The sequence below is a fragment of the Gadus morhua genome, chromosome 5 (assembly GCF_902167405.1).
Source record: "Gadus morhua chromosome 5, gadMor3.0, whole genome shotgun sequence".
NCBI classification, from domain to species: Eukaryota; Metazoa; Chordata; class Actinopteri; order Gadiformes; family Gadidae; genus Gadus; species Gadus morhua.
The window spans coordinates 16,270,955-16,296,034 of NC_044052.1; the positions used below are offsets into that span (position 1 = coordinate 16,270,955).

At 42.2% G+C, this 25,080-nt stretch overlaps 2 protein-coding genes across 2 annotated transcripts; one reads left to right on the plus strand and one right to left on the minus strand.

The window, feature by feature from the left end:
• Window positions 1-245: 245 nt before the first annotated feature.
• Window positions 246-5,513, minus strand: spata7 (spermatogenesis associated 7). Its single transcript, XM_030356236.1, has 12 exons — window positions 5,284-5,513; window positions 4,976-5,050; window positions 4,794-4,883; window positions 4,572-4,619; window positions 4,344-4,447; window positions 3,362-3,825; window positions 3,217-3,265; window positions 2,864-2,973; window positions 2,143-2,193; window positions 1,951-2,028; window positions 1,680-1,737; window positions 246-1,430 (listed from the first exon to the last, which is right to left on the minus strand). The coding sequence occupies exons 1-12, from the start codon at window positions 5,318-5,320 to the stop codon at window positions 774-776; spliced, it is 1,821 nt and encodes a 606-aa protein (XP_030212096.1). The 5' UTR covers window positions 5,321-5,513; the 3' UTR covers window positions 246-773.
• Window positions 5,514-6,339: 826 nt separating this feature from the next.
• Window positions 6,340-23,495, plus strand: kcnk10b (potassium channel, subfamily K, member 10b). The gene is made up of 7 exons (XM_030357251.1): window positions 6,340-6,692; window positions 10,204-10,625; window positions 17,695-17,812; window positions 18,488-18,648; window positions 19,211-19,403; window positions 19,713-19,855; window positions 20,877-23,495. Coding segments are annotated over exons 1-7 (1,839 nt in total). The 5' UTR covers window positions 6,340-6,691; the 3' UTR covers window positions 21,678-23,495.
• The last annotated feature ends 1,585 nt before the right edge of the window (window positions 23,496-25,080 follow it).

The following is a 25,080-nucleotide window of genomic DNA, read 5'->3' on the forward strand; positions in this document are numbered from 1 at the left end:
CTCTCACATTGGCCGTTTATGTCAAGATTTGACATTGATTGTAAGCATCATAGGAACTGAGTAAACATGTACCTCTGTAATCAAACAGAATCCTCTTTCAAGTGTTTTCATAGTCCAACAAAACGTATACAATGGTTTGAGTGCTTAATTGCTTTGCACATTTCTGTATACGTGCATCATTTAAAACAGAGTAGGCACATTTCAACTGTTCCAATAATCTAGACTCCAAAAGTAGAATGACCACAAATGTTTCAGAAATATATTGTTAAGACACTTCATTGGTGGCGATCAGGTTAGTATTAACAGTTAATACTGAATTCAAATACGCCTACCACTTTCATTTCATCCCTGGTATAACAATAGCATACGTTTCTCAACACAACTTCATGATTCGTACAGTATCACACGGGTCACCTGCTAAATTCTGAGTGCATAGCTGTGAGCAGTTCTTTGAAATTGTCTAATGCAATTCACTTGTTTAGTTACATAACATTCCAACATTCTGCCAGACTTCCGAATTGATTTGTTAGTGAAATTCTAACAATGCATCTAAAAATAAATAAATGCTGAAGTTGATCTCTTCCTATGAAAAACATTCCATGTGTTTTAATGAGAACAAAATACAGAATCTGGACTTTCCTTAAAAAGAAAAAAAAAAAAGTACGTAACACCAAAATGCTGAAAATATGAGTGATCTCTGAGACCTATTTCTATAGTAATATAATGTATCGTATAAATGTTAATCAAGCAACAATTCCTGAATGTAGTGCAAGTCAAAATTCATCATCACTGGGAGAGGAGCATCTCTCTCTGTGTCCCTGGTTCAGAGACCCTTGATCACTACTTTGAGTAACATGCAAAGACTCAAACAAACTTTTCCCAAGATCCTCTAGATCTTTAGACAGTCCATCATGTCCATCGTCCAATGGGTCCAGATGGAGTTCTTCTCCACTGGTCGAAGCGGTTGCTTCACATTGTTCCTGAGGGAGTTCTGCTGTGTCAGTCACACTGGTTTCCAGTTGAGGATGGAGGGTTTTCTCCTTGATTCCTTTATATGTATTGCCACCGTCATTCAACCAATCAGGCACAGTTTCTTCATCGAGTTTGAACTCCTCCGAGTTCTGTTTAGTGTCTATTGCTGAATCGGCCTGCTCAGGAGAGCAGCGATGAAATGGAATCGATGAAGAAACGCCACTGGTTGGTGAATCACAGTTTGTTCTGCGTGATGCATACGGGAAGAGGTTACTCTCCTCTTCTTTGGTGTGAGACTGTCTTGACACAGGTCCGAGACTGGAGGGGTGCTTATAAAGAGGGTATTTTTCTTCTTTCTCTTTTCCCTTTGGTTCTTCTGCTGCACCAAAGGGGCTAGGGTTACCTCCTGTATCTTCAAAGTCCCTGCGCAAAACTTCCAGAAGGTGGCGCATTTTACCCTTAAAACAAGATTTAGAGTTACATTAGAAATTGTCGAGAAAAAAAAATTGTATTTGACGGAATAAAGAAAGAAAATACTACATTAACTAAAGTAATGAAGTAGCATTTTTTTTTTTTAATTGTGGTGTTATTATTCAACCTTTATCAATCATCACTACCAACATTAACAATTAATTGAAATATTTATCTGCGTGTGCTGTAGGTTCTGAGGAATCACCAGGTACATCTTCAGTATTTTATCAGCTCACCTCCTTAAGTCGACCCCTGTTTTTGTCAATGTGGCGCTCAAACACCCGATCCAAAACCCTGTAGTTAGAAAAACGCCAACTTAAACCAACCAAATACTGTTTCAGTTTACATGTGAGAAGTCATACGTCAGAGAGACCCCACTTAAGTTGTGGGAATTGGAAGCAATGGGATAATATAAATACACAACTCAACGAAATATAAAACTAAGGTATACTAAATGTTACATATTATACCTTCAAAGTTAATATAAGAGATAATAAAATAGCCTACCGGTCAGAGAAGAGTCCCCGGGACAATATGTCATCTGTTACATTGACTATAAATTCTAGGTACACCAATTCATCCTCCCTTTTTGGAAAAAAAATTGGTCTAGAATTAATTATTGCACAATGAACTTGCATTTTAAAAGTTGCATCCCACAATTGTGATTATAACCCCTGCAGACACAGAAAACAAACTTACTCTGCGGATGTGCTCATCATACTTGGAGATTTCATGCCTTCTGGTGAAGCCCTGATAAATAAAAACACACTTAAAAAAAGACCCAAGCATTCCGAGGCTTGGGGCGACACAATGACTACCTATGTCCTTTTCCTCACCAATTTTCCTTGACCTTTATGGAAAACTTCATGAGGCCAAGGTAAGATAAGAAGGGGAATTTAAAAGGACATTGACCCCTGATCCCCCACCCCGACTTCCCCCTACCCTTTTTGTCAAGCGACCTTGGTTACTATGAAAGACGCTATATAAATCGTTGTTGTTGTTGTTGTTGTTGTTGTTGTTGTTGTTGTTGTTGTTAGGAAAAGACCACCACGTTGCTAAGAGAATCTGAATGCACTAACCATAAACTAAGCAATTATACCACTGAAGACTTTATGGACACTGGCCAGCCAGCTTGTAACTAAGTTCTGAAGACTACAAAAAGAATATTGTATCTTAGATACTTGATTGTATGAAAATAATTGTCGGTAATGTTGAGTTTGTTTCTTTGAAAGGCCAAATGGTGCAGGACTTTAAATGTTAGGGCAAATCTTTCTTTTCTTTTTTAAATGGTGGAGAAATTGAACTGGCTGCCACCAAGATAATTCAAGGTCATCCCACTCAGTTAGGAACCTCCCCCAGCAAAATAGACTTTTTCGACCCCTGCCAGAGGCTCCGTGGCGAAGACTTCCTATGACGTTACCTTGATAAAGAGCCTTGTCTCCTGCTCCTGCTGGCAAGCCTCTGGTTGGTAGACAGTAAGACATGCCGGTCGATGGCTTCATCTTCAGACCAGCCCATGTCAGTATATCCCTGTAACATAATAGGATCAGGTGAAAACAAGAACAACTCTATACTCTATACCCTATACACACACACAGATCTCCCACAACACACACACAAACACACACACTAAGTACAATACATATATATATTTGTATATCTCTTCCACAATCCCTCTAGTCACTGCTGATACCTATTTCATGTCACCCCATTTAAACGATTAAATATCTGATACAAGGGTTTTCTTCCTGAAAATGAATTCAATCAAATCACCTGAGTGTGATCATCGTAGTCTGATGTTGAGTGCTGCTCGAGTTCTCTCCTTCCAAGAAATTGAACCAAAGCAGGGGATTAGAACACTTTGAATACATTCTAAACAAAAAAATAATTAAAAAGCAAGGTGTCTTTCAGAGAGTACCTTCTATGATTTGCCTGTGGTGGCATCATTCTGGAGTGGGTGGGATCTGGATTAGGGTTCCTCTTTGGCGCTGTATAATAGCGATACTTTGACAGGGTTGAACTCTTATCTGATTTCAGGGTCCTGGGCGTGAAGGGTTTGTCGTGGGTGAAGTAGTGAGAATGTTTTTGGAGCAGATCCCCGCTATAGGTTTTCTGTATCGGGTCCTTGAAGGTTGAGTAGGGGCTCTGGTTGTCGACCAAAGCGAAGGAGGAATGCGCCGACTGCTGCCTGTACAGGTTGGTCTCGGATCTCCGGAAGCTGCACTCTGAAGCTGTGTGAAGCTGGTGCGGGTGGTTCCGAGAACCATGCGATGGATAAACTACCTGCTTAGCGTGGAACGAGGTATTGGGCCTTGAGGTGGAGAATATAGAACTTCCTGAGCAGAACAGGGGACTTTTTTCACCTTGAAGTGATCCTCGGCTCTGAAAATACATCAAGCAGTTATCAAATTATCATTATGACTCATTTAAGTGCTTTTGACTCTGCAGCTCAAAGTGCAGCTCAAAGTGCTTTTGACTCATGCTAAAGTTCTAAAGATCTGTTCAAACTCGCACACAACGTCTAACTGATCACTGTTTTGATTGTTTGTTTGTTTTGTCTTATTTTTGTTTTAATTATTTTTTTATTTATTATGTTTATTTTTTTATTTTTTTATTTTTTCCACAATGTCTTGTATTTTTAAACGATTTATGATGACTATATGCTCTGTAAGGTGACCTTGGGTGTCTTCAAAGGCGCCTCTAAATTAATGTATTATTATTATTATTATTATTAAAGATAAAGACTAACGTCACAGAGATGGACACTGCAGCATGGCATGTGCCAACCAGCCCGTTTCATCTCCGCGGGCTGAAGCCATTCGGTAAAATGTTGGTCTCCGAATCAATATGATGACCTTACAAAAATATTACAACAGGTCTGCTCAAATTTGATTTCCTACCTCTTCAGAAGACCGCGAGTCTCTGCCATTGCCTAGTAAGACAGAGTGGGCAGACTGAGGACGCCCACCTCTCCTCAACTGCTCTCGCTTTAGCTGGTCATTATCTGGATAAAAAAATACAAGTAAACAAGTTGATGTAATCTCTTATTGTAAAGGCATATTGGTCTTCTATTATAAGAGGTCTATGACAATAATAACATGGATAGATATGTTGTATATTCCACTTACACTTCACACTATGTATCAGGCTCTTAGGTACTGTGGTATCAATGGAAGCTGATGAAAAACAAGCAAACAACTATGGTAGTGAATGACCCCATCAAGCAATGAAACTGCATCATAAGTTAACAATAATAATATATTACACTTTTAAGGTGTAATTCAGCATTCAAGTAAATATATGAATATCAACTAAGGACAATGCGATATTTACATTCTCTTACACCCTACCTTTGGCTGAGTAGATCTTTTTGTAATGTGATACCATATGGTCCTTAACGATCGATTGACTCAGCTTGCTAGATGAACCAGGGCAAAACGCTGTAAACATAACATGCAAGAACCATACACTGTTATACAATCATCATTAAACATCCATACATTAAAGATTAATAAACTTGAACCATACGTACGGGAGGTTTTTAGAGTGCGCCCTCTCACACTGCTACTTAAGTTACTGCTGCAATCAGATCCAGGCGATGCTCTTCCTATAAAACACCAACATATAACAAACTAGCATTTTAACGACAAAATACGATCCGTCGCTTCAAATGAACGAAATCATAAAGCGAAGTTTAGTTAACGAACTTGTCAAACTGCCTGCAGTATTGTGAAACGCAATTGCTAAGTTCTTTACAACACTGGAATATCTAAGGCAATGAAAGAAAGCTAGCTAAGTATTATGCTATGGCTAAAGCTTATAGTTTCCTCAGTCGCGTACCTCTTTTTGACTCCATAATAACGTCAATGTATCCCATGGTTTTAGGAGACCTTTAAGTGTACATATTTTGATTTTGAGTGTTGTACAAAGCTCGACAGTGCGCTGTAGGTAATCATTTTCCCAGAACAAAGCTACGAAGCTAACGCCAGATTACAAGCAGCTGAGAAAGCTTCCCCGTCGCCATGCTGGTTGCTAGGCTTTCCCCATCGTCCTCAAGTTGCTGACGCTGCAGGGACTGCTGGTGCCACTGGGCTACGACACTCTCTTATTATTCATCCCTGACTACAACCCTACATTGGTCATTCGATCCAGACAAAAAATGCTGCTTATAAAATCAATAATACTTACAACTATAATAATATGATATAATCAATTAACTCTAGTATATTTTTTAATCATATTTATAATTATATTAATTTGTATTATATATATATATATATATATATATATATATATATATATATATATATATATATATATATATATATATATATAATACAAATTAATATAATTATAAATATGATTAATATACTAGAGTTACTAGAGTTAAAAAATATACTAGAGTTATTGCTATCCTTTTTACTTTTATTGTGGACTAAAATGGGAATATAGAGAGAGGGGGAGAAAAAATGATTGAAGCGAGTACAAATTGTGAAAGTGGCATCATTCTGTCAACAGCATATTGTTAATATGGGCATGTTCCTTGTATTGTTTGAAAGAACTTTTGACCTTAAACCATTACGGGTATAGCATTGTGTTTAATTTTTCATTTTTATGTGCAGGCCCAAGCGAGAGACAGATAAGCTTTCAGAAACCAATTTAAACTTCGAACTGATTACTCAGTATTCTATTTTACAACTTGATGACTCATTACCTCAAATACACTGCACATATAACTCATAATAAAATGTAAAAAAAAAAAAAAAAAACACGTTTTTTGATGGTTGAAAGTGCATTTGTTTACCCTTCACATAATTGTATAGCATTTCATATCAAACAACATAACATTTCCCTTTTAAAAGGGCTTTATATGAGCCTAGGCTATATTAACCTGCATATCTAAGTGCAATGCATATTTATTTGCAAAAGAGATCATGGATATTACAAATCGGCTACTAGATGAAAATGTTTTAATAACTCTTTGTGTTATTATTCACCTTTAACAAGCACCAACATCAAAAAAAAAAAAAAATGTGCAGCGTATATCTGTTTGCGTTGTAGTTGCTACTTTATGATTGCCTAATACACAGTTCCCGATGCTCGTGGATGATGTAATGGTTACGGTCTCCCATTGAATGGGCATAAGCTACCTTTTGATTTCTCCTGCCGCTCCATGCATGTGCCTGCCGCCTAGCAGCCAATGGGTGGGTAATTCCTTTCAAGAGACGATCCACCAGAACCTGCTAATAGTAAGTATTCTATATAAATCGATAGGTCACAGATCAATTCAATGATGATACAGGGATAATTAGCCTGGGCACGTTTTTTAAACCTGAAAAGTGTGGGTTAACCTAGCTTGTTAAGGTTAGCCATGAACGAATGGGAAGGGTGGAGGCAGATGAGAGATGAGCATCATTTCTCCTTTGTTGAGGACTGGGTGTGTGAAGTTAATACACCGCTCTCTCTCCACCTCTTATTTTGAACTGGGCAAGTGTTGTGTTCGACATGTGAAGTGTGTTCCACTACTAGTAAAACCTAATAAAGAGTGGCGATCTGTCAAGCGATCATCAAGCGCTCCTTGGACAGAGCAGCAGCTCCGCCGGACAAAGAATTCGGTTCAATTGTATTTCGGCGCATCACGATGCGAGGCTGGAATTAGGGAAAGGGAGGGAATCATGTCAAAACAACTGGAGGTGATTCTACATTTTTATAGACGCCGGTGAACAGCCCAAAGGTTTTTTGTTTCTTAAAACCAAAAGCAGCCATGAAATTCCCTATAGAAAGCCCAAGGAAACAAGTTAATTGGGACCCAGAACAAGGTTGGTTGAATACTTTCTACCTTCTCTATGGCTCATTTCCAAGTGTCATATAAACAGATACTTTGTGTTTCTGTAAGGATTGGGCATTTCGAATTAAATGGGCAAGTTATAATATTCGAATATAACCATCTATCAGACACATAAAGATACTATTTGTGGTATGTTTCCTCTTTAGTTTCATACTAGCCTAAGGTCGTTTTGGTTCGTTGGATGCGTTTCATTAAGGGTTTCCCCACAAAAGAAAGCGTTGGGGAGTGTATGTCTTTCTTCTCCGTCATCCCCAGTGTCATCAGCTGTGGCTGGCTGAGCGCGCCCTCAAAGATGCACCGGAGAGCTGAGATGCTCCCATCGCGGACCATGGAAGATTAGCACTCGGCAGGCTGCCAAACCATTATTCTATGCTTTTAAAGCAGAACTCACTTTGTGTTTCCACAAACAGTGCAAATGTCTTGGCTAATAATGTGCTTGAGGTTTTGGCACCCTTTCCCCCTTTATTCCGCAGCCGGTGCGCTACAGTGCGCCCGCAAACGTCTGTGCCTCGCTAGGGTAGCCTATTTGTATTTAGTTGCGTACATGTTTCACTTAAACATCCAAGTAACTTGACTTCTAGAATTTCGTTTGATCTGAACCAATGGATACTAATCGATATAGGGATTACGTTGTGGCGCTATAGCTGAGTGATGTGGACGTTTGGGATGGACTCCAGTCGCTATTCGGCACACCTAACAACAATTCCTTGACATTCTGAAGCCTATAGCAGTACCAGTCGAGCAATACTTCACCAACTGGGCTTATTCAATTTGTAAATGGCAAAGGCAATCAATATGAAGCAGCTGCCGGTTTCTATGTCCTTTTACAATGAAGACCCACATATCTCAAATTACAAAATGTATTATTTCCCTGACGTTATGCATGCGTGTGTTTGTGTGTGTGTGTGCCACTGTAGTGATTTGATTATCTTTAAACGCCAGGCTAGATGATATTAATCCCACTTTGCACTGTACTTATAGATGTTGTTAAATGTCGATCCAATGACAACACCATGCACAACAATTTACGATGCCGAGTTTCAGATGCTGTACATCATGCTGAAACTGTACATCACTTCTCAATCCCTCCCTTCTCAATCCCCCCCCCCCCCCCCAACCCTACACCCCACCCCCAACATTCCCCAGTATTTCAGTGTCATACTCTTGTTCTAAAAATAGCTCACTGATGCCTATAATGGCATAAGAAGTCCAGTGGCTAAGAATTCCATTTGTTTATTGATTCAGCCATTCTGTGTGTCAAAGGGTCCGCTAACAAGATTTACGTCCCTAGTAGAGAGTGTGACACTACCTGTGTGTCCTTGATTCCCGATGGCGATGTATAATGTTTGTATTTGTGTCTTCGTGGTGGTCTATGTCCGTGCGTGTGTGTGTGTTATTGTGTGCGCACCTGCGTGCGTGTTTATGTATGTGTGTGTTTGTCGTGATGGATTATTGTGCAGGCCTATGTGCCACATGCATGCAAGCCTATGTGGCATACGGTGACTTTCACGCAAGGCATGCTAAAACCAAAGTTGCAGAACTGTAGTCATTGTCATTCAAATATTAAATAAAATGGAGACATAACAATATATATTGCAAATAATGTTTGTTATTTAAAAAATACATATTAGAAATGAATTTCAATCAAGTTTCTGTCGTTTTTAAAAATACCGGGGTATTCCTTGCCTTCATAGCTTATATAGACCGCTTACCACCAGTGGCCTGTGCTCTAAACAAAACTATTATTAGCTCTTCCCATTATTCTCAATCCTACCATTAGGGTTTTCATTCACCAACACATTATTTTATAGTCCCCGTAACCACTGCACAGCACTGATTGGGCTAAAGAAAACCAAGAGCCTGAGAGCTGAAGACTGGGATCTTTGATAGCTTATATACATTACAATATTTTAGATACATGTAGAATGATCTACAAACGTCTATGTCCTTGGCCATGTCCCCCATCTTGGACCCCAGCCACAATGTGTGCATTATAGAGCCTATTTGGATGCCAATACCCTCACGGGCTGTTCTCCTATTTTCATCTGTTCTATTAGAGAAATTGCATCCCGGTTTTCCCCAGAACAGAAGTGTGTGACTTGTGCACTTTATGTTATGCCATATTGCTGTGACAGGTGTGTATTTTAAGTGCACCCTTGGCTGGTTGGTCGCCGCACTGCCGCAATGCTATAAAAGCAGACACAGCCACACACACCCATACTAAGAAGAGGTTGTATTTATAAGATTGATTATTATTTTTATACTTCATGCTCTGATATTCCCCCCCGAAGCCTAATTGGGTGTATTGTACCATTAATTAATTCACCCTAAATAACAAATCACACAAGTGAAAGTGAAGTTGTGCTGAGTATCGCTGATGATTCAGGCAGGGAGATTGAATACTTCCACTAAGATGTTGACTGGCACAGCACAGAGGACTAATAGCTTCTGTCATTAGGCTGATGAATGTGGTCATCTCAACTCTCTTGGGGCCCATGCATAAGTATGAGTATCAAATGCAGACACATGCAAACAGCTTCAAGCAGGCCCTGCACCCTGCTTGAAGCTACTGTCCATAATGAATTGAAGACTGATTGCATTGCGCAACAGATTTTTTGTGATTTTATTCCCTACTAATTTACATACATCATGTTATGTATCATGTTAGCGTGACGATGAACCAATGACCAATTAGGAATCGGAGTTCATATGTATTGGTCAACAATTATTTGGATCCAGATCAAAATAAACGATAAACAACCATGTCCTCTGGTTTTTCTTTAATCCCCTTTTCCAATTATGAACCCCCCCTTGCTCTCTCTCGCTCTCTCTCTCTCTCTCTCTCTCTCTCTCTCTCTCTCTCTCTCTCTCTCTCTCTCTCTCTCTCGCTCTCTCTCTCTCTCTCTCTGTAGTGGCGATCCAGACCACCTTGGCACCGCCCCGGAAGGCCCAGCCGGGGGCAGCGAAGTCCAGCCTGGTCCAGGCCAGCGTCACGGCCATGCAGAGCCCCTCGGCGGCCGCCGGCGACGCCAAGGCCAACGGCCACTGCCCCCTGCCGCGCCTCTCCATCTCCTCGCGCTCGGCCAGCGTGGTGGCCAGCATGGACGCCGGCTACGAGGGGGCGGAGGCGGCGCTCCACTCGGTGATGAAGTGGAAGACGGTGCTGGGCGTGTTCGTGGTGGTCCTGCTCTACCTGGTGTGCGGGGGGCTGGCCTTCAGGGCCCTGGAGCAGCCGTTCGAGAGCCACCAGAAGGACAGCATCACCCACGAGAAGTCGGATTTCCTCAAAAAGCACTCCTGCGTGACCCCCGACGAGCTGGAGGCCCTCATCCAGGTGGGTGGGGAGTCGGCGCCGGGAAGGAGCGCATGGGGAGTTGAAGAGATATCGCACGCATGCATGTGACTTGCTGAATGATGCCATGTTAACACCTCTTGTAACAACGTCATCAAAATGCTACATTCATGGTAGCATTTTTTGTTTGCCACACTGAAAAAAGTTTAAATTTGTTTCCATTCATGCCTTTCCTCATCCGCATGCCCAGACTACTTTAGCACCTCACGTCACATTCATCTATTGTCAGTGTTTGCCAATCCTAAAACAATTCTGTTGTCTCATTCATTTTAATTGTTTTATCTGAATGGACTAAGATGCTAGACCACAGTTTTCAAAAGTATCCACCTTTGCACACCCGCAGATCATCTTGATAATTTTAGGTGTGTGGATTGAAAGCCAAAACTGATTATGGCCCCTAAGGCTAAGTTTATATCCTGTGAACGACCTTTAACAACCCTGTTGAAGGCCTACGAGAGTTACTCTTCGCTCTCAATAAGTCGCTTTACGCAGCATCAGTAGCTCCACCTATAAGAACCATGAAAGGCCATTTTTGAACCCATGAACTAAATAATATAGATGCATTCACTAGATGAATCATACAAATGACCTCTACACTGATATTTTAATTTGACAGAGAACTAATGTTCATCCAATAATGAGCTTCATTAAATATAGTCACGTTGAAACGGCGATCTGTCATCTATACTCCGTCCTTATACGTTGTCCTTCAGGAAATAAAGAGATGATAAGAATGATAAGATACGCTTTTAACACACTTAGTATTCACTAATAGGTTGTGATAAAAGTGATAAGGTTATTATCTAAGCTCAGACATAGCAGGGAGATTCAAGGCTATCTTAACTGTCCCCCCTCTCCCCTCTGTCTGATTAGCTGCACGATGTCTTTCTAAGGCAAATCTTTGGTCTGAACTGGGCTTAAGAAATGGAGAATAGGACATTCTTCACCCGAAAGCACGATTATACCTTCCTGGTAACCATAGCGATTCCTGCACTCATAATGCTAAGTGACACGGCAGTGACACTGCAGTACAGGTCTTCGCTCTGCCTAGAAAATTGGCAAAGGAAATTGTACTATTCTAAAACATATTAGTTTGTGGAAGCCTTTCTCCTATTAGTTGCCTTACTTTATTATAAAGATTGAATTGGTATATTGGCAACTCTATCAAAACGTTATCTTCATTTGATCTCTCATCCAAATATTGTTCTTACAATTAAGTTGACTGGGGATCGAATATCGAGTTTGTCGATTTTGTAAATTGTGTATTGTATTGTGTATAAAACTACTTAAAGGTGGAACCTTTAACAACCAGAATCTGTGCAATTAATAATCATCTTCATAATTGTCATATTTTTTTTTATTCATTTTTCTTATCTTATCCTTTTATTAAATGTCATTCTCTAAGATTTCTGTTTCATTCTCTTTGGCAACACCTATGGAAATAAGCAGTAATTATCCCAGGGAACCAAGCAGTTTGTCATGTCAGTCGGTTTGCAGCTGATTTTCTGGCAACGTCAGCACAGAGAACAGAAGTGTAACGCCGCCTCACACATAAGTGAGTTAAAGAACGCTCTGTTGCGTTACACCGCCTACCCTTGCTGGCAGAACAACCACTGCTGGGTGACGGAAAAATTATGCCACGACACCCAATTTTCGTAACATTCATAACACTGCAAATGAAAGGGATTTCATCCGTGGGCCCTAAGCTCAAAATGAACAGTCGGATCGTAGAAGGGAAATCCTGTGTCCATCCAAAGTATTTTTCTTGAACGGCCACGGTCCCAATGGAAAGATCTCAAATGTTTTTCCCAGAGAGGACAGTCCAGTGGACGTGGTGCCAGAGGAAGCATATGCAGGAGCTTCCTGCCGGACTGGGACCACAAGTCACCTGACAGCGGAAGTTTAACATGTAACATAACTGCCATCTCAGCAGAGTTCCCCTTTGTAGTCCTACACTTTTATGTTGTTGGTGCAGTGGATGCGGTGAAGGATAGGCCTCAGCATTGCATTTAGCTCCCCCTTGTCTCTCTCAAGCTTGAACTAACCCAACCAACAGAAGGAGACCACACCATTGTATCTAACACACTCCTGTTTCCACTAGAGTGACTGCATTTGACGTGAGCTTCTTCAACATTGTTCCAGTTGAAAATTCAATAATTCAGACCGCTCTCCTTTGCCCCCATTTCAGTCGTCCCTCTTTCTCCCCTCGCGCCTCAATACATTTATAGGATTGTTACTACGAAATGTGTAGGTACAAAGAACTATTACCAGCTACCGGAAATCGATGTCAGTGTTCCCTGAAGGAAGGCTGAGTTAATGAAGGAAACCTTTAGTCGTGAGTTCACATGGCCCATTATTCTTGGCCAAGCAGTTGCAGGCCAGTATTGCTAAATTCCTGGTATCCTGGATAAGGTCACATCCACATGCTGTTGGGATCTGGTAAACAGGGATGACTGGATTCATCAAAAAAAACCTGTTGCATCAAGCCAGTATATACAATGAGTCATGTTGAATGCCGTCACACATTGTCTGAATTTGAAGTAATAAGACATACAATTATTTCATTAACGTAAATCTAATAAGAAACATTAGCTTGGTTACTTGAATTCAGAAATAATCAAAAGTATTGAAGTGTTTCAAAGTAAGATTCTGAATGTAGGGATTTGAAATAAATGACATAAACTGGCATTTGAAACAGTTTGAATTGTAAAGACCCTGAGAAGATTCTGAGAAGATTCCCAGCACTGTATCTAACAGGCTGCACAGTCAGGAGGCCTTAATCGTTGGAAGGCACTCCAACACTCAGAAGTCTGAAAGTACTCAGCAGAGGGACTGTGGCGTGACTCACTGTTTGTACGGGGGAATTGACAGAATGATGGCATGGTGTTCCCTAATGTGCCTTTATGTAAGTATGCGTGAGTTAGATAAAGAGAGTCAGAAAGACTTGACGGACGATTCTTGTAAGGGTACTAACAAGTAACAAGTACCCTTTTTGTGGACAATTTTTTTGGATTCAGATTGTAATTTATTGTCACATCTCATCTGTACACAAAGTATAAAGGAGTGCTTAAGTGTATGTTTGTTTGCGTCCGTCTTTGTGTTTGTGTGTGTGCATGCATACATGCATGTGCGTAATTGTATCGAGAAGGGTGGAGATGGTGCCGTTTCCTGATGCAAGACTAAGAGCTTCTGGTCGGTAGAACACTGAACAAACCCCTGGTGTTGTTTGTGGGGGAGAGATGAGCCAGTGTCTGTGGAGGGGACTGTTTTGCCAAACGTTGGCTACTTTGGGCACTGACTCACACTGGCAGGGACGCGACAGCATATGCTGACATGGCGGGCTTTATATTAAGGGTCTCTCACCATTAATAATGTGCAACCACCCACCGAGGGCTGTTCACCCTAGGCAGCCTGATTGGCTCTTTCGGTGACTCATCCAGTGCTCCCCAGTGACATGGGGCTGCCAACACCCGGCCCCCCGGCTTGGCCCTCAACGACTCACTTGAGCCACTAGAAATCTCATCGGGGCATCGAGAGCAAATGTTTTGTATTAAACACAGCTATCAGCCTTTACCTATCTACTGTATCCATCAATCTGTGTAGCATTTATCTATCTATCCATCCATCTATCCAGCTGTCTGTCTACTGTATCACTCTATCCAGCCGTCTGTTTGTCAGTCCTTTTATTTTTGTATTGTATCACAATGAGTATAAAAGCATTGGGACATTGTTTGCCATATTTACCATACAGGGAAGAGGCCAATATAAAATAAATTGGTGAATTGCATACAGATTGAGTTTAATGTTAATCTGTGCACACACAATGTTACCAAACTGTTGCAGGAAGTGTATGCATGTGTGTGTGTGTGGGTGTGTGTGTGTGTGTGTGTGTGTGTGTGTGTGTGTGTGTGTGTGTGGGTGTGGGTGTGTGTGTGTGTGTGTGTGTGGGTGTGTGGGTGTGGGTGTGTGAATCTGTCTGTCCTTTTTTATTTGTCGGTTTTATTTCAAAATAATTATTTAAACATTCAAACGTACAACATAATTTTACCATATTTGACCATACTACAGGAATTGGTTGAAGAGGCCAACGAACATAACTTTGCGATTAGCATACAGATTGTATTTAATGTTAATTTGCTCTGGCTTTGCTAGCACTGACATTTTACATATTTACTTGTACAGTGAGTGCTTTTTCTCCATTTATGGATAATAATACAATTAACTGAATCCATAATAGAATACAGGGGAGCCGAAAGGTATAATTTCATTCAGAAAAAAAGAGAAAACAAACTCTGGAGATAATTCATGGCCAATGAATTAGCCCAAAGGAAATCTTTATGATTTTCCAATTCTCATGGAAATCCATGAGGACCTCGCACAGTAGCCTATAGCACAGTATGCAGAGACAGAGCGATGGAGAGAGAGGGGAGAGAGAGAATTGAGTGGTAGATAGGGGAGAGAGAGAAGGAGAGTTGATTACAATCTACATTAAATTAGCATAGTATCTTAAAAGCAGCAGTAATAAAACAAGAGGCAGCTGGCGGACCATCCACCGGCTCTAAGCCCCCTAAGCTATGACCGCCTTTTGTGTTGCATTTGTGAAAGTGGCTCAATATCGAGCCTGAGGTGGCTTCAAAATATTTCCAAAATAGAGTATCCATATCATGCTTCATATTTCCATTGCTACAAATTTGTATCCATGTACATTATTGGTAAACTAATACACTACAGGCCTGGCGGTTAAAACCATTGAGGGCTATAAATAGACGTCCTAAGCATTCAGATGCAGTGTGGAGCTTTTTATAGCTCCTAGCCGCTTCCACAATCAGCCCTTTTTTCTTTTTTCAAAATGACATTTTTAATTGCTGATTAGCCTTCTTGAAGCGAACATGGGTGCCGAAGCCAGGGCAGAAAATAATTCAACGTTACTCGAATGTGCTAGTTTCAGATACAGACATCAGTGCTATTAGAAAAAGATTTAGGAGAAAAACTGACCCAGGCCCAGCCTTTTAATATCTACATGTTTGAAGAAATTGTTAAGCTCGGCAAAATATAAAAAATGTTACGCGCAAAAGCTTTTCTTATTACTGAAAGTGTCTGTTCGGCTGACCCGCTACTACGGAGAATAACAGAGACAGAGGCAATGACAAAAATACACGTTAAAATTGATCTAATTTCCAAAATCTAGAGCGAAATAAAAGCATAGAGAGAGAAATGTGGTAATGGTCATTTCTTTGTACTATGCATAATGATGTTAAACATGGAGATTTTGATTACTTGAAGAAAAATATTCAGATTAGGTACAAAGGGAGATATTTTTATGTTTCTTCTGCTGCTTTAAATAACAAAGATAAATCCATGGGAAACCTTAGTCTGAGCCAGACAATTAGATGATGAGAGCAAGAGGAAGGAAGAAAATGTGTAGGGGATACAAACAACGTCTTATCATTTTGTATCACACATCCCCCAGAGTGTTGAGAAGAATCGCATTTGAACCGAGATGCAATGGTGATTTGAACATGTAATAACATAATTGCAAATGAATCGGGGTAATTACATTTCAAGCAATAAAAACGCAGTAATGTGCTGTATCTGCTGGCGCATGTTCGTAGCCGAGGACAGGATAGATGGCAAGCCCCTCTTAAGATGGTCCACCCTGAAGGATTATGTTTATATTTTGGTAAACACAACCAGCTTTATGCATATAAGATTCAAGATTCAAGCTTGTTATATTTTCAACAATATTTTCTTATCATCGTCTTTTTACGGCGTCTGCCATTCTGTGACTCATGCGTGTTTTCCTCCTTGATCCCATTTTAGTAACACTTGCAATCGCCCAGGGTTATTCTCTAGAGGGCTCATACGCCCGCACTCAGAGCAATTAGCACCCTCGCGTCAAGACTGTTACGCCACCGGAGACTTCTGTCATTCACGTGTCAAGTATAAACACACTAAAGCACTCGCGCACACACAAACACACACGCACGCAGTCGCACACACAAACACACACACACACACACACACAGACACACACATGCTTCGTATGGCACTCATTTGCACGCAGAGGGGCAGGTGGTGAATTACCATCCCGCAGTACTGTCCCGCCCTTGCGCCTTTTGCAGTGTGAGTTAATAGCAGACATGATGCACATAAGTTCAATTCTTGCGCCAATGCTCGGGGAAAACCCAGCAGTGAGCTGCTTGTTTTACAGAGGGTGCAGTGGTGTATAGATGCTGACCGATTAGAAATCAATCGAATCTAAAAGGTGCTGGTTTGACCCCTGCCCTCCAGAAGTGAACCCGAGGACTCCTCCTGGCAGAAATTATGGGGACGTCCTTGAACAGGACATTCAACCCCTAAATCTTCATGACAGGCTGCTCCTTATCACACACAACCGACCTTAACTACCATGTTGGTGTGTGTGTGTGTGTGTGTGTGTGTGTGTGTGTGTGTGTGCGTGTGTGTGTGTGTGTGTGTGTGTGTGTGTGTGTGTGTGTGTGTGTGTGTGTGTGTGTGTGTGTGTGTGTGTGTGTGTGTGTTTGTTGTTGGGTGGGGATTCACCATCAGCTACACAACCTCCCCCCTGTCAAACACTCTCAGAGGAGCACTGTGCGGTTATGCAACCCGCACAGGTTGCATAACTGTGTGTGTGTGTGTGTGTGTGTGTGTGTGTGTGTGTGTGTGTGTGTGTGTGTGTGTGTGTGTGTGTGTGTGTGTGTGTGTGTGTGTGTGTGTGTATGTGTGTGTGACGTGTCTCTGTGTGCGCATCAAATAAATGCACTTTAACCGCAATGTGATTCGCTTCAACGGAGCAAGTGACTTGGATGCATCCAGCAACATGCTCAAGGGCACTTCACTCACAGGTTATCGGATCAATATGATTCCCATAGGGTTTCAAACATTTATTTCAAAACGTTTATCCACAACCATCTCATAAAACCTTTCTTATCACATGTAGTAAAGAATTTTGTGAAACATTTTTGTGAAACATTTCGGAAAAAAGAAATGTCATTATACATTTCAGAAAACATTTCTTTCTTTCTTTCCCCAGCATTCTATAGACGCTGTGAATGCCGGAGTGAGTCCCATCGGAGACACATCCTACAATTCCAGTTACTGGGACCTTGGCAGTGCCTTCTTCTTTGCCGGGACCGTCATCACAACCATAGGTAGGCCTGTGTACTCAACCCTGTCGTAAGCACAAAAGGACTATGACTCAGGACCATTACAGTATGAATGCCGGATGAATGTAAAAGCACACAGTTTCTGAGTCATACATTTGATTTTATTTAAATGCCTTTAAAAGGTGGTGCTTTGAAGGAGTTCAAACTCACTTGAAAATGTCCCCTGTCTGAGTTTCCGGACAATATTATCTTTTGCTCCTATTTTTTGGAAAACAGTAATAAGATATTGACTTCATTCTTGTTTCTCCCTGCCTCTTGCTAAATCTCCTTAGTAAGTCTGAGTCATAACTAATGCTATTCTTTGAGTAAGTAATGTAATTAGTTTTCCTCTAAGAGCTAATTTGCCTCAGCCTTGTTGCTCCGGGCTCCGGCAGCGTTGCATAACTCCCTCGGTCGACCAATGAGGTTGCATAAGAAGATCCTGAAAGTCTATATGACAGTTATTGCTTTAAAACATCCTCATACTTCTTATTGTAGCTCCCTTTCTGCAACAAGCTCAACCTCAGTCTCCTTCTCCTCTTTATTCCCATTCATCCATGAGAATATAGACCATTAACCATTAATTATGAACTCCCGTGTTTCTCCTCCTCCTCCTCCTCCTCCTCCTCCTCCTCCTCCTCCTCCTCCTCCTCCTCCTCCTCTTCCTCCTCCTCCTATTAGGCTATGGGAATATCGCACCGAGCACAGAAGGTGGGAAGATATTCTGTATCCTATACGCCATCTTCGGCATCCCACTGTTTGGGTTCCTGCTGGCCGGGGTCGGAGACCAGCTGGGCACTATCTTTGTGAAAAGTATCTTGAGAGTCGAGAAGATCTTCAGGGTGCGTTCCCTCCGACGTTATTCTGTTATCTTATGTTAATGGTGTTTTCAAGAGGCTGTTGGTTGGTGCAGGCATCAATTGAACCGCCCACATAGTGCAAAAATAAGCAGTGTCTTATTTAAACCGCAGGATGGATCTTAACCACCCGTGGTTGGCAACTGTTCTACATTATTAGCCCGGCTCTGTAAAACAGATTTGCCCCCCTTCACACAGAGTCTGATAGAGAATTAAGCTTAATACCATTAATACCTAATACCTTTTTAATCTTATTTCATAATAGCTCTTTTATATATAGATAAAAGGGACATTGAATAATCTAATTTTGATTGCGTGGTTAAGCAGATTCATATGAGTCAATTATGCAGCCCTCATTGGCAACCCTTCCTTTTAAAGTCACCTAATAACTATTTATTAATTAGGTACTTGGTTAAATACATGGAAATTATTATATACTATTGGGTTTGTACCACTTTTAACCCTAACCACTGGCTAACCCATCATCATCTTCTTTCCAATAAATAATTTATATGATATATCAGTTTTTTTATCATTTGTTTTCCAGCAAAAACACAAGCAGATCACCCAGATGAAGATCAGGGTGGTTTCCACCATCCTCTTCATCCTGGCCGGCTGCATCGTCTTCGTCACCATACCTGCTGTAATCTTCAAACACATTGAGGGCTGGAGCACCCTGGAGTCCCTCTACTTTGTTGTCATCACCCTCACCACCATCGGAATAGGAGACTATGTCGCAGGTATGGAACTAGTGACCGGATGGTTGCTGTAGTATTTAATTTGGAATTAATGACATCATGTCTTATTGTCATAGAAGTTGTGCCTTCGAGGCTTTTTATGTATCGACCCATCTACCTCTGTTGGTGTCTCTCTCTGTCTGCCTGTCTCTCTCTATTTCTCTCTCTCTCTCTCACTGTCTGTCCCACTCTTTCTCTCTCTCTTGCTCTCTTGCTCTATCTCACGCTTGCCCTGTGTCGCTGTCTCTCTCTCTCTCTATCTTAATCTCTGTTGAGAAACACATTATTGTTATACATCATTCCCACCACCAGGCGGAGACCGGAGGATCCAGTACAAGCCTTGGTACAAGCCTCTGGTGTGGTTCTGGATCCTGGTGGGCCTGGCTTATTTCGCCGCTGTTCTCAGCATGATCGGGGACTGGCTGCGAGTGCTGTCCAAAAAAACCAAGGAAGAGGTGGGTTCAGTTCACTCAGCATCTGCTCCTCTCCTTCCTATCTTCCCTTAGTCCACCGTCTTCCTCTTGGCAGCATTTTAGGACCTACTATATGTTGCTTGTTAAACAGTAACCACCAGATATCTTATCTATAAGTATTCATAATTTTAGTCATGATGGATGAATAATATTCAAATCTATCTATTACATTCGTAAAACATTTGGCAGGATCAACACTGATGTTTTCACAACCACAAACTGTAAATGTACACCCTAGATTACACCAGGGCTGTAATCTGTATTCTTCCTCCAAGGTGGGGGGGATCAAATACAACTGGGGTTGTAACGTGTTTACATGTACTTCCTCCAGGTGGGGGTGATAAAACACAAGTAGGGATGTAAGTAAGGGATACCTACATAAATAAGCCCCATCAGGGCGAATCAAGCCCCCTCCCCTCTGCATCGGTGTCCGGTTCACCCTGTCTGGGCTTATTTTCCCGATAATGACTGTCATTCTATACATTATCCCGCTTATTACACGGCTAATTGCCAAAACGAAAAAATAACTTCACACAGTGTGTCTTTTTACAATTTATTTGTTACCATTTGTAGTTAATCAGTAGAGAAATAGTTTGACGCAGACGTTGAGTTTTTTCTTTCCGGTAGGCTTCAGAACAGCTGACGTTGCTTAGCAACTGAATACGCCGGGGTTGATAAGTTACCAGACTACTTATGGAGTGCCACGAAAGACGTGAATCAGAGGCAAAAAAAATCCACTTTCCATGACATGTCAGTTATGCTTAGCAACGGTCAATTATGAAAATGAATTGACCACTGAACGTTGGGAAGGCCCATTCATGTGAATTCAGCATTCTATCGCATTAAGAAGAGCCGTGTAATTATGTGTGTACATGTACTTCCTCCAGATGGGGGAGATCCAACACCACTAGGGCTGTAATGTGTGTCTAAATGTACTTCCTCGAGGTGGGGGCGATCAAACACAACTAGGGCTGTAACGTGTGCGTATCGGTACTCCCGCCAGGTGGGGGAGATCAAGGCTCACGCCGTGGAGTGGAAGGCCAACGTGCGCGCCGAGTTCCGGGAGACGCGGCGGCGGCTGAGCGTGGAGATCCACGACAAGCTGCAGCGCGCCGCCACCATCCGCAGCATGGAGCGGCGGCGCCTGGGCCTGGAGCAGCGCGCCCAGTCCCTGGACATGCTGTCCCCCGAGCGCCGGGCCGTGTTCACCAGCCTGGACGGCGGCCGCTTCAAGACGTCCTCCCAGGAGAGCATCGACACCAAGCTCCACAACCTGCGGCTGAAGGGCGCCGGGGAGCACCACCCCTGCGGCCCCCTCGAGCCGCCGCGACCGCCGCAGCCCGTGACGACCGCCGCCGACGCCGCGACGCTCTCGGCGACGACGATGGCGACGGCGGTGCCCAGCTGTTCTTCGTCGTCCTCCCCTTCGTCGTCGGAGGAGAACCTGTTTGGCCTGCGCTTCGGCTCGCTCACCAAGCTGGTGAAGCGCCCACGCCACTGCGAGCCCAAGAGGGTCATCCCGGAGGACGTGCGGCGCATGTGCGAGGCCATGAGCGAGGGAGGGGGCGAGGGGAGAGGGGGAGCCATGCTGGGGGAGGAGGTGGAGAGGCTGGAGGAGGAGGGGGAGGACAGGGGGGAGGTGGAGGAGGAAGAGGAGGAGGAGGAGTCGGGTGACGTGGAGGAAGGGGGAGGGGAGAGGAGGATGGAGAACAGCAGCATGACGAACCTGTCGCGCTACGCCATGGAGCGCTGCCAGCTGAACGCCATGCTCATGCAGGCGTGCGCCACAGAGGAGGAGTTGTGATAGGGGGAGGAAAAACGTAGTTTAGACGTAGATAGACATATAGAGTTAGGGAGAGGGAGAGGGGGAGAGAGATTATTAGCAGAGAATAAGTGAGGGAATGCAGAACCGAGGGCAGATCCATTCAGATGTCAAGGAGAAATGTGCCTTTTTTAGTTTTTTCCTAAACGTCCAGATACGGGAGTGCTCAGAAAGACTTTTGTGAGGGTCTCTGTGCCATAAAGCCATGGGAATCTACTGTGTCGCCAAAAAGAAAAGAAAGGAAAGGGTAGAGAAAGCGTAGACACGTGGGTGAGATACCTTGTTTCTCAGTTCACGAACGAACAACGTGTTCCTTGCATTTCATAACTTTCCCCAGCCTTCACCAACCTTCCTCCTCCTCGCCTCTTGCCTCTTGCTTGGCCTTGGCAGCCATGGTGATTTTTTTTTTTAATATATTCGATGTAACAATGTAAGCAGGAGGACCCACTGCCCTTGTGACATGGTTCTTCAGAACATGCTATCGATCCCCGCCTTTGCATCTCGTACCGTGTGGAGCTATTTTTAGCTTTGTCTGCATATGCTACAAAATAGCCCCATGGTCTAACAAACACAGTCGTTTACATTATGTTTTCTGCTGGATTAATACACTTGATGTGCATTCACCCATCTAAACCGACATTTACGATTATTCCTTCATGCTGTGGAACGTTTTTTGTTTCAAAGCCTTAGGATATGAAATGCTAATTTAAAAGATTGCAGGAATCTCTTTTCCTGGTCTTTATTGTGCATGGTTGTTGTACATGAAGCTCTTACCCAAATGCAGTCCAATATGTACCTGCTTTCAAGAAATCTTGGGAGTAATAGCAGTGCTTACTGTCAGACTTTGGTCGATCTGAAATCACTGATATTCCGTTTTCTTTTTACTTAAATGTTTTTCTCCTGGTTTTATAACCAGGAGATTTCAAATTATTGAGATCTATTTCTTCATTTCATTCACGATTCGCTCACCATGACTTCTAAGGGCTGGAGTCCAGGGGAAAAAAACATTGTCTTAGTAAGACTCATATTCTCCACGTTACGTTATGTTGTTTCTTGAAGCTTCTCGCCAACAACACAATTCTCCTTATTTGTTTAATAATTGATTTTAATTTCCCCTCACCAGTAATGTCAAAAACAGCTGTATGATTGCCTATTTTTATTATTAATGAATGTTATGCGATCCATTTTGTACACACAAAGCATGTTTTCCCCTATATTTGTGACACTTAAAACTTAGCTTCCCTATTTTGTATGATATAGCAATGGAAATTGTAAGGAAATATAAGTTGACAACAACAACACCTTGACATCGTGTTTAAATGTATCTGTCCACAACAAAAATGTGTGGTCAGAAGAGCAAGGATGTTAATGCAAGGATGCTCATGTTCATGTTGAATTGTATGTTCTCTATTTTTCCCTAAAGCTTTATCCAATGAGAAACTGGCCTTTTGCGTTTCCAATGCATTTAAAATGGTAGGTAAGGATGCCACTGTCCATTGCCTTCATGGGATGCAACATGAGCATGTATCATTGGCCTATGATGCATGTGTTCATAAAGGAGAATACAGTTTGTACTGACGATCTATATTCATGATATAAATGGTATTTGCCTGTCCATGAACCATCATCGGTGATAAGTTGATCTTGTCCAGACTATGAGTTATTTATTAGGTATTCAAAGAGTATCTGTGGATACCTATTGTTATTTTATATTACATCATTTAATTTTATATGAAATGTAGTGATTACATGAAATGTAGTGAGTGCCTTTTCACTGAATAAATATAAAATGATAACGAAAGTATTCTTTCTTTTTTTTTTTTTGGTTAAGCCTACTGTGAATTTGCATTTTGTACGCACTGATAGTTCTGACTTTAAAACAAATAAACCTAATTATTTCAGTTTGTCACTTCCAGTTCCCCCGCTAGTGTTCAGTTCAAGGACGGAACCAAGATAGATGAGCAAGGCCCATGCATGTCAACAACCGCTAATGTAAAACTTAAATGAAAGGAATTAATTGGTTGTCACAAGCTCCTGCGTCATTGACATCGGGAGCAGGCCTACATATTCTCCAGTTCCCAGCTGTAGTCACTCGCGGTCAAGTGTGTAATGTATGTAGGCCTACCCTACATACATTACACACATACATTACACACTAAAAAGCCTGACAACATTGCGGAGGCAGGTTCCCATGAGAAGAACGGTGAATTACATGTAAAGGAATGTGCGCACATGAGTCGGGGTGAATGGAGGCTGATGAAAGGATGAGCTTAGAAGGGGGGGGGGGGACTGCTATATAAACTCCATCTACCCTCCCCCCATGCCCCCATCCTTACCTTACTCTCAATCTTTCTCTTTCTTTGTTTATCTCTCGCCCGCTATTACTGCCACTATCTGATCTCTTTGTCGACTTCTGCTCTTACCTCCGTCTTTCTTATTCTCAGGGCTGATGGTGAGGCGAATCTGAGTTCACCCTGCTGTGGTCGCAACTGAAAGCTTTGAGGGAAATGTGAAAGGAGTGTCCAAGGCTTGTCTTTCTTTTGCAATACAGTGATTCACAGTTGCTGACGATTTTCTGTGTTTTGTTTTTATCGCAGAAGGCTCTACAGTAGTCTCATACTTTTTTGCCCTTCTGCCTCCTCCGCTTCATGTTGCTCAATCCCTGCAGCCAGGCAAGAGACTTCAGGCACCCGACATGTTGTCTAAAGTCACAGCTGCTGCCACCAAACATATGCTTTCTCCGAAAACGCCGTGAGAGAGGCGTGCTGCTTGGCCATTCGAGCATGTGGAATACGATGAACTCTCATTACCTGTCATTTTAAAAAAAAAAAAGCGTTTTCTTTTAAAACCAAATACACTTAGAGAGTGCCAGAACATCCACATAATCATCCTCGCTCGCTGCTTGTAATTGTGAGGGAGAGCACTTTTCTTTTATCGTATAGTGGCAACAGCCCCATGGACCATGGATTGCCTAGCCACGTGACCCAGAAGAAGCCTAGCTCTATACATTGAAACGGTATTGGGTTCTAGAATGAAGCGCGTCGGTCATTTTCAGTGATTGGGTTTTTGCAAAGAAAGCAAACGGCGCCGCCGTGTGGTACTATTACTTAGGGCGTGTTCTCACGTCAGATTTCGCTGGGTCACATGACTTGGTCAACACTGAAAGCGGACATTTCTATTAAAATATTCATATTAGATATAAAGAGAACTAATATCCAATATAATTATTTTTTCCACTCCAGAGGCATTTCACATTTTTAGAGCCGCTATGGCAAAACGAGTGCGTATTCCACTGTACTACATTGTGATGTGAGACTGGGTTGTCATTCAAGTGCAGGTGCATCACTGCCATCTGCTGCTCTCGTCCTGCCTTACATTGTTGAAA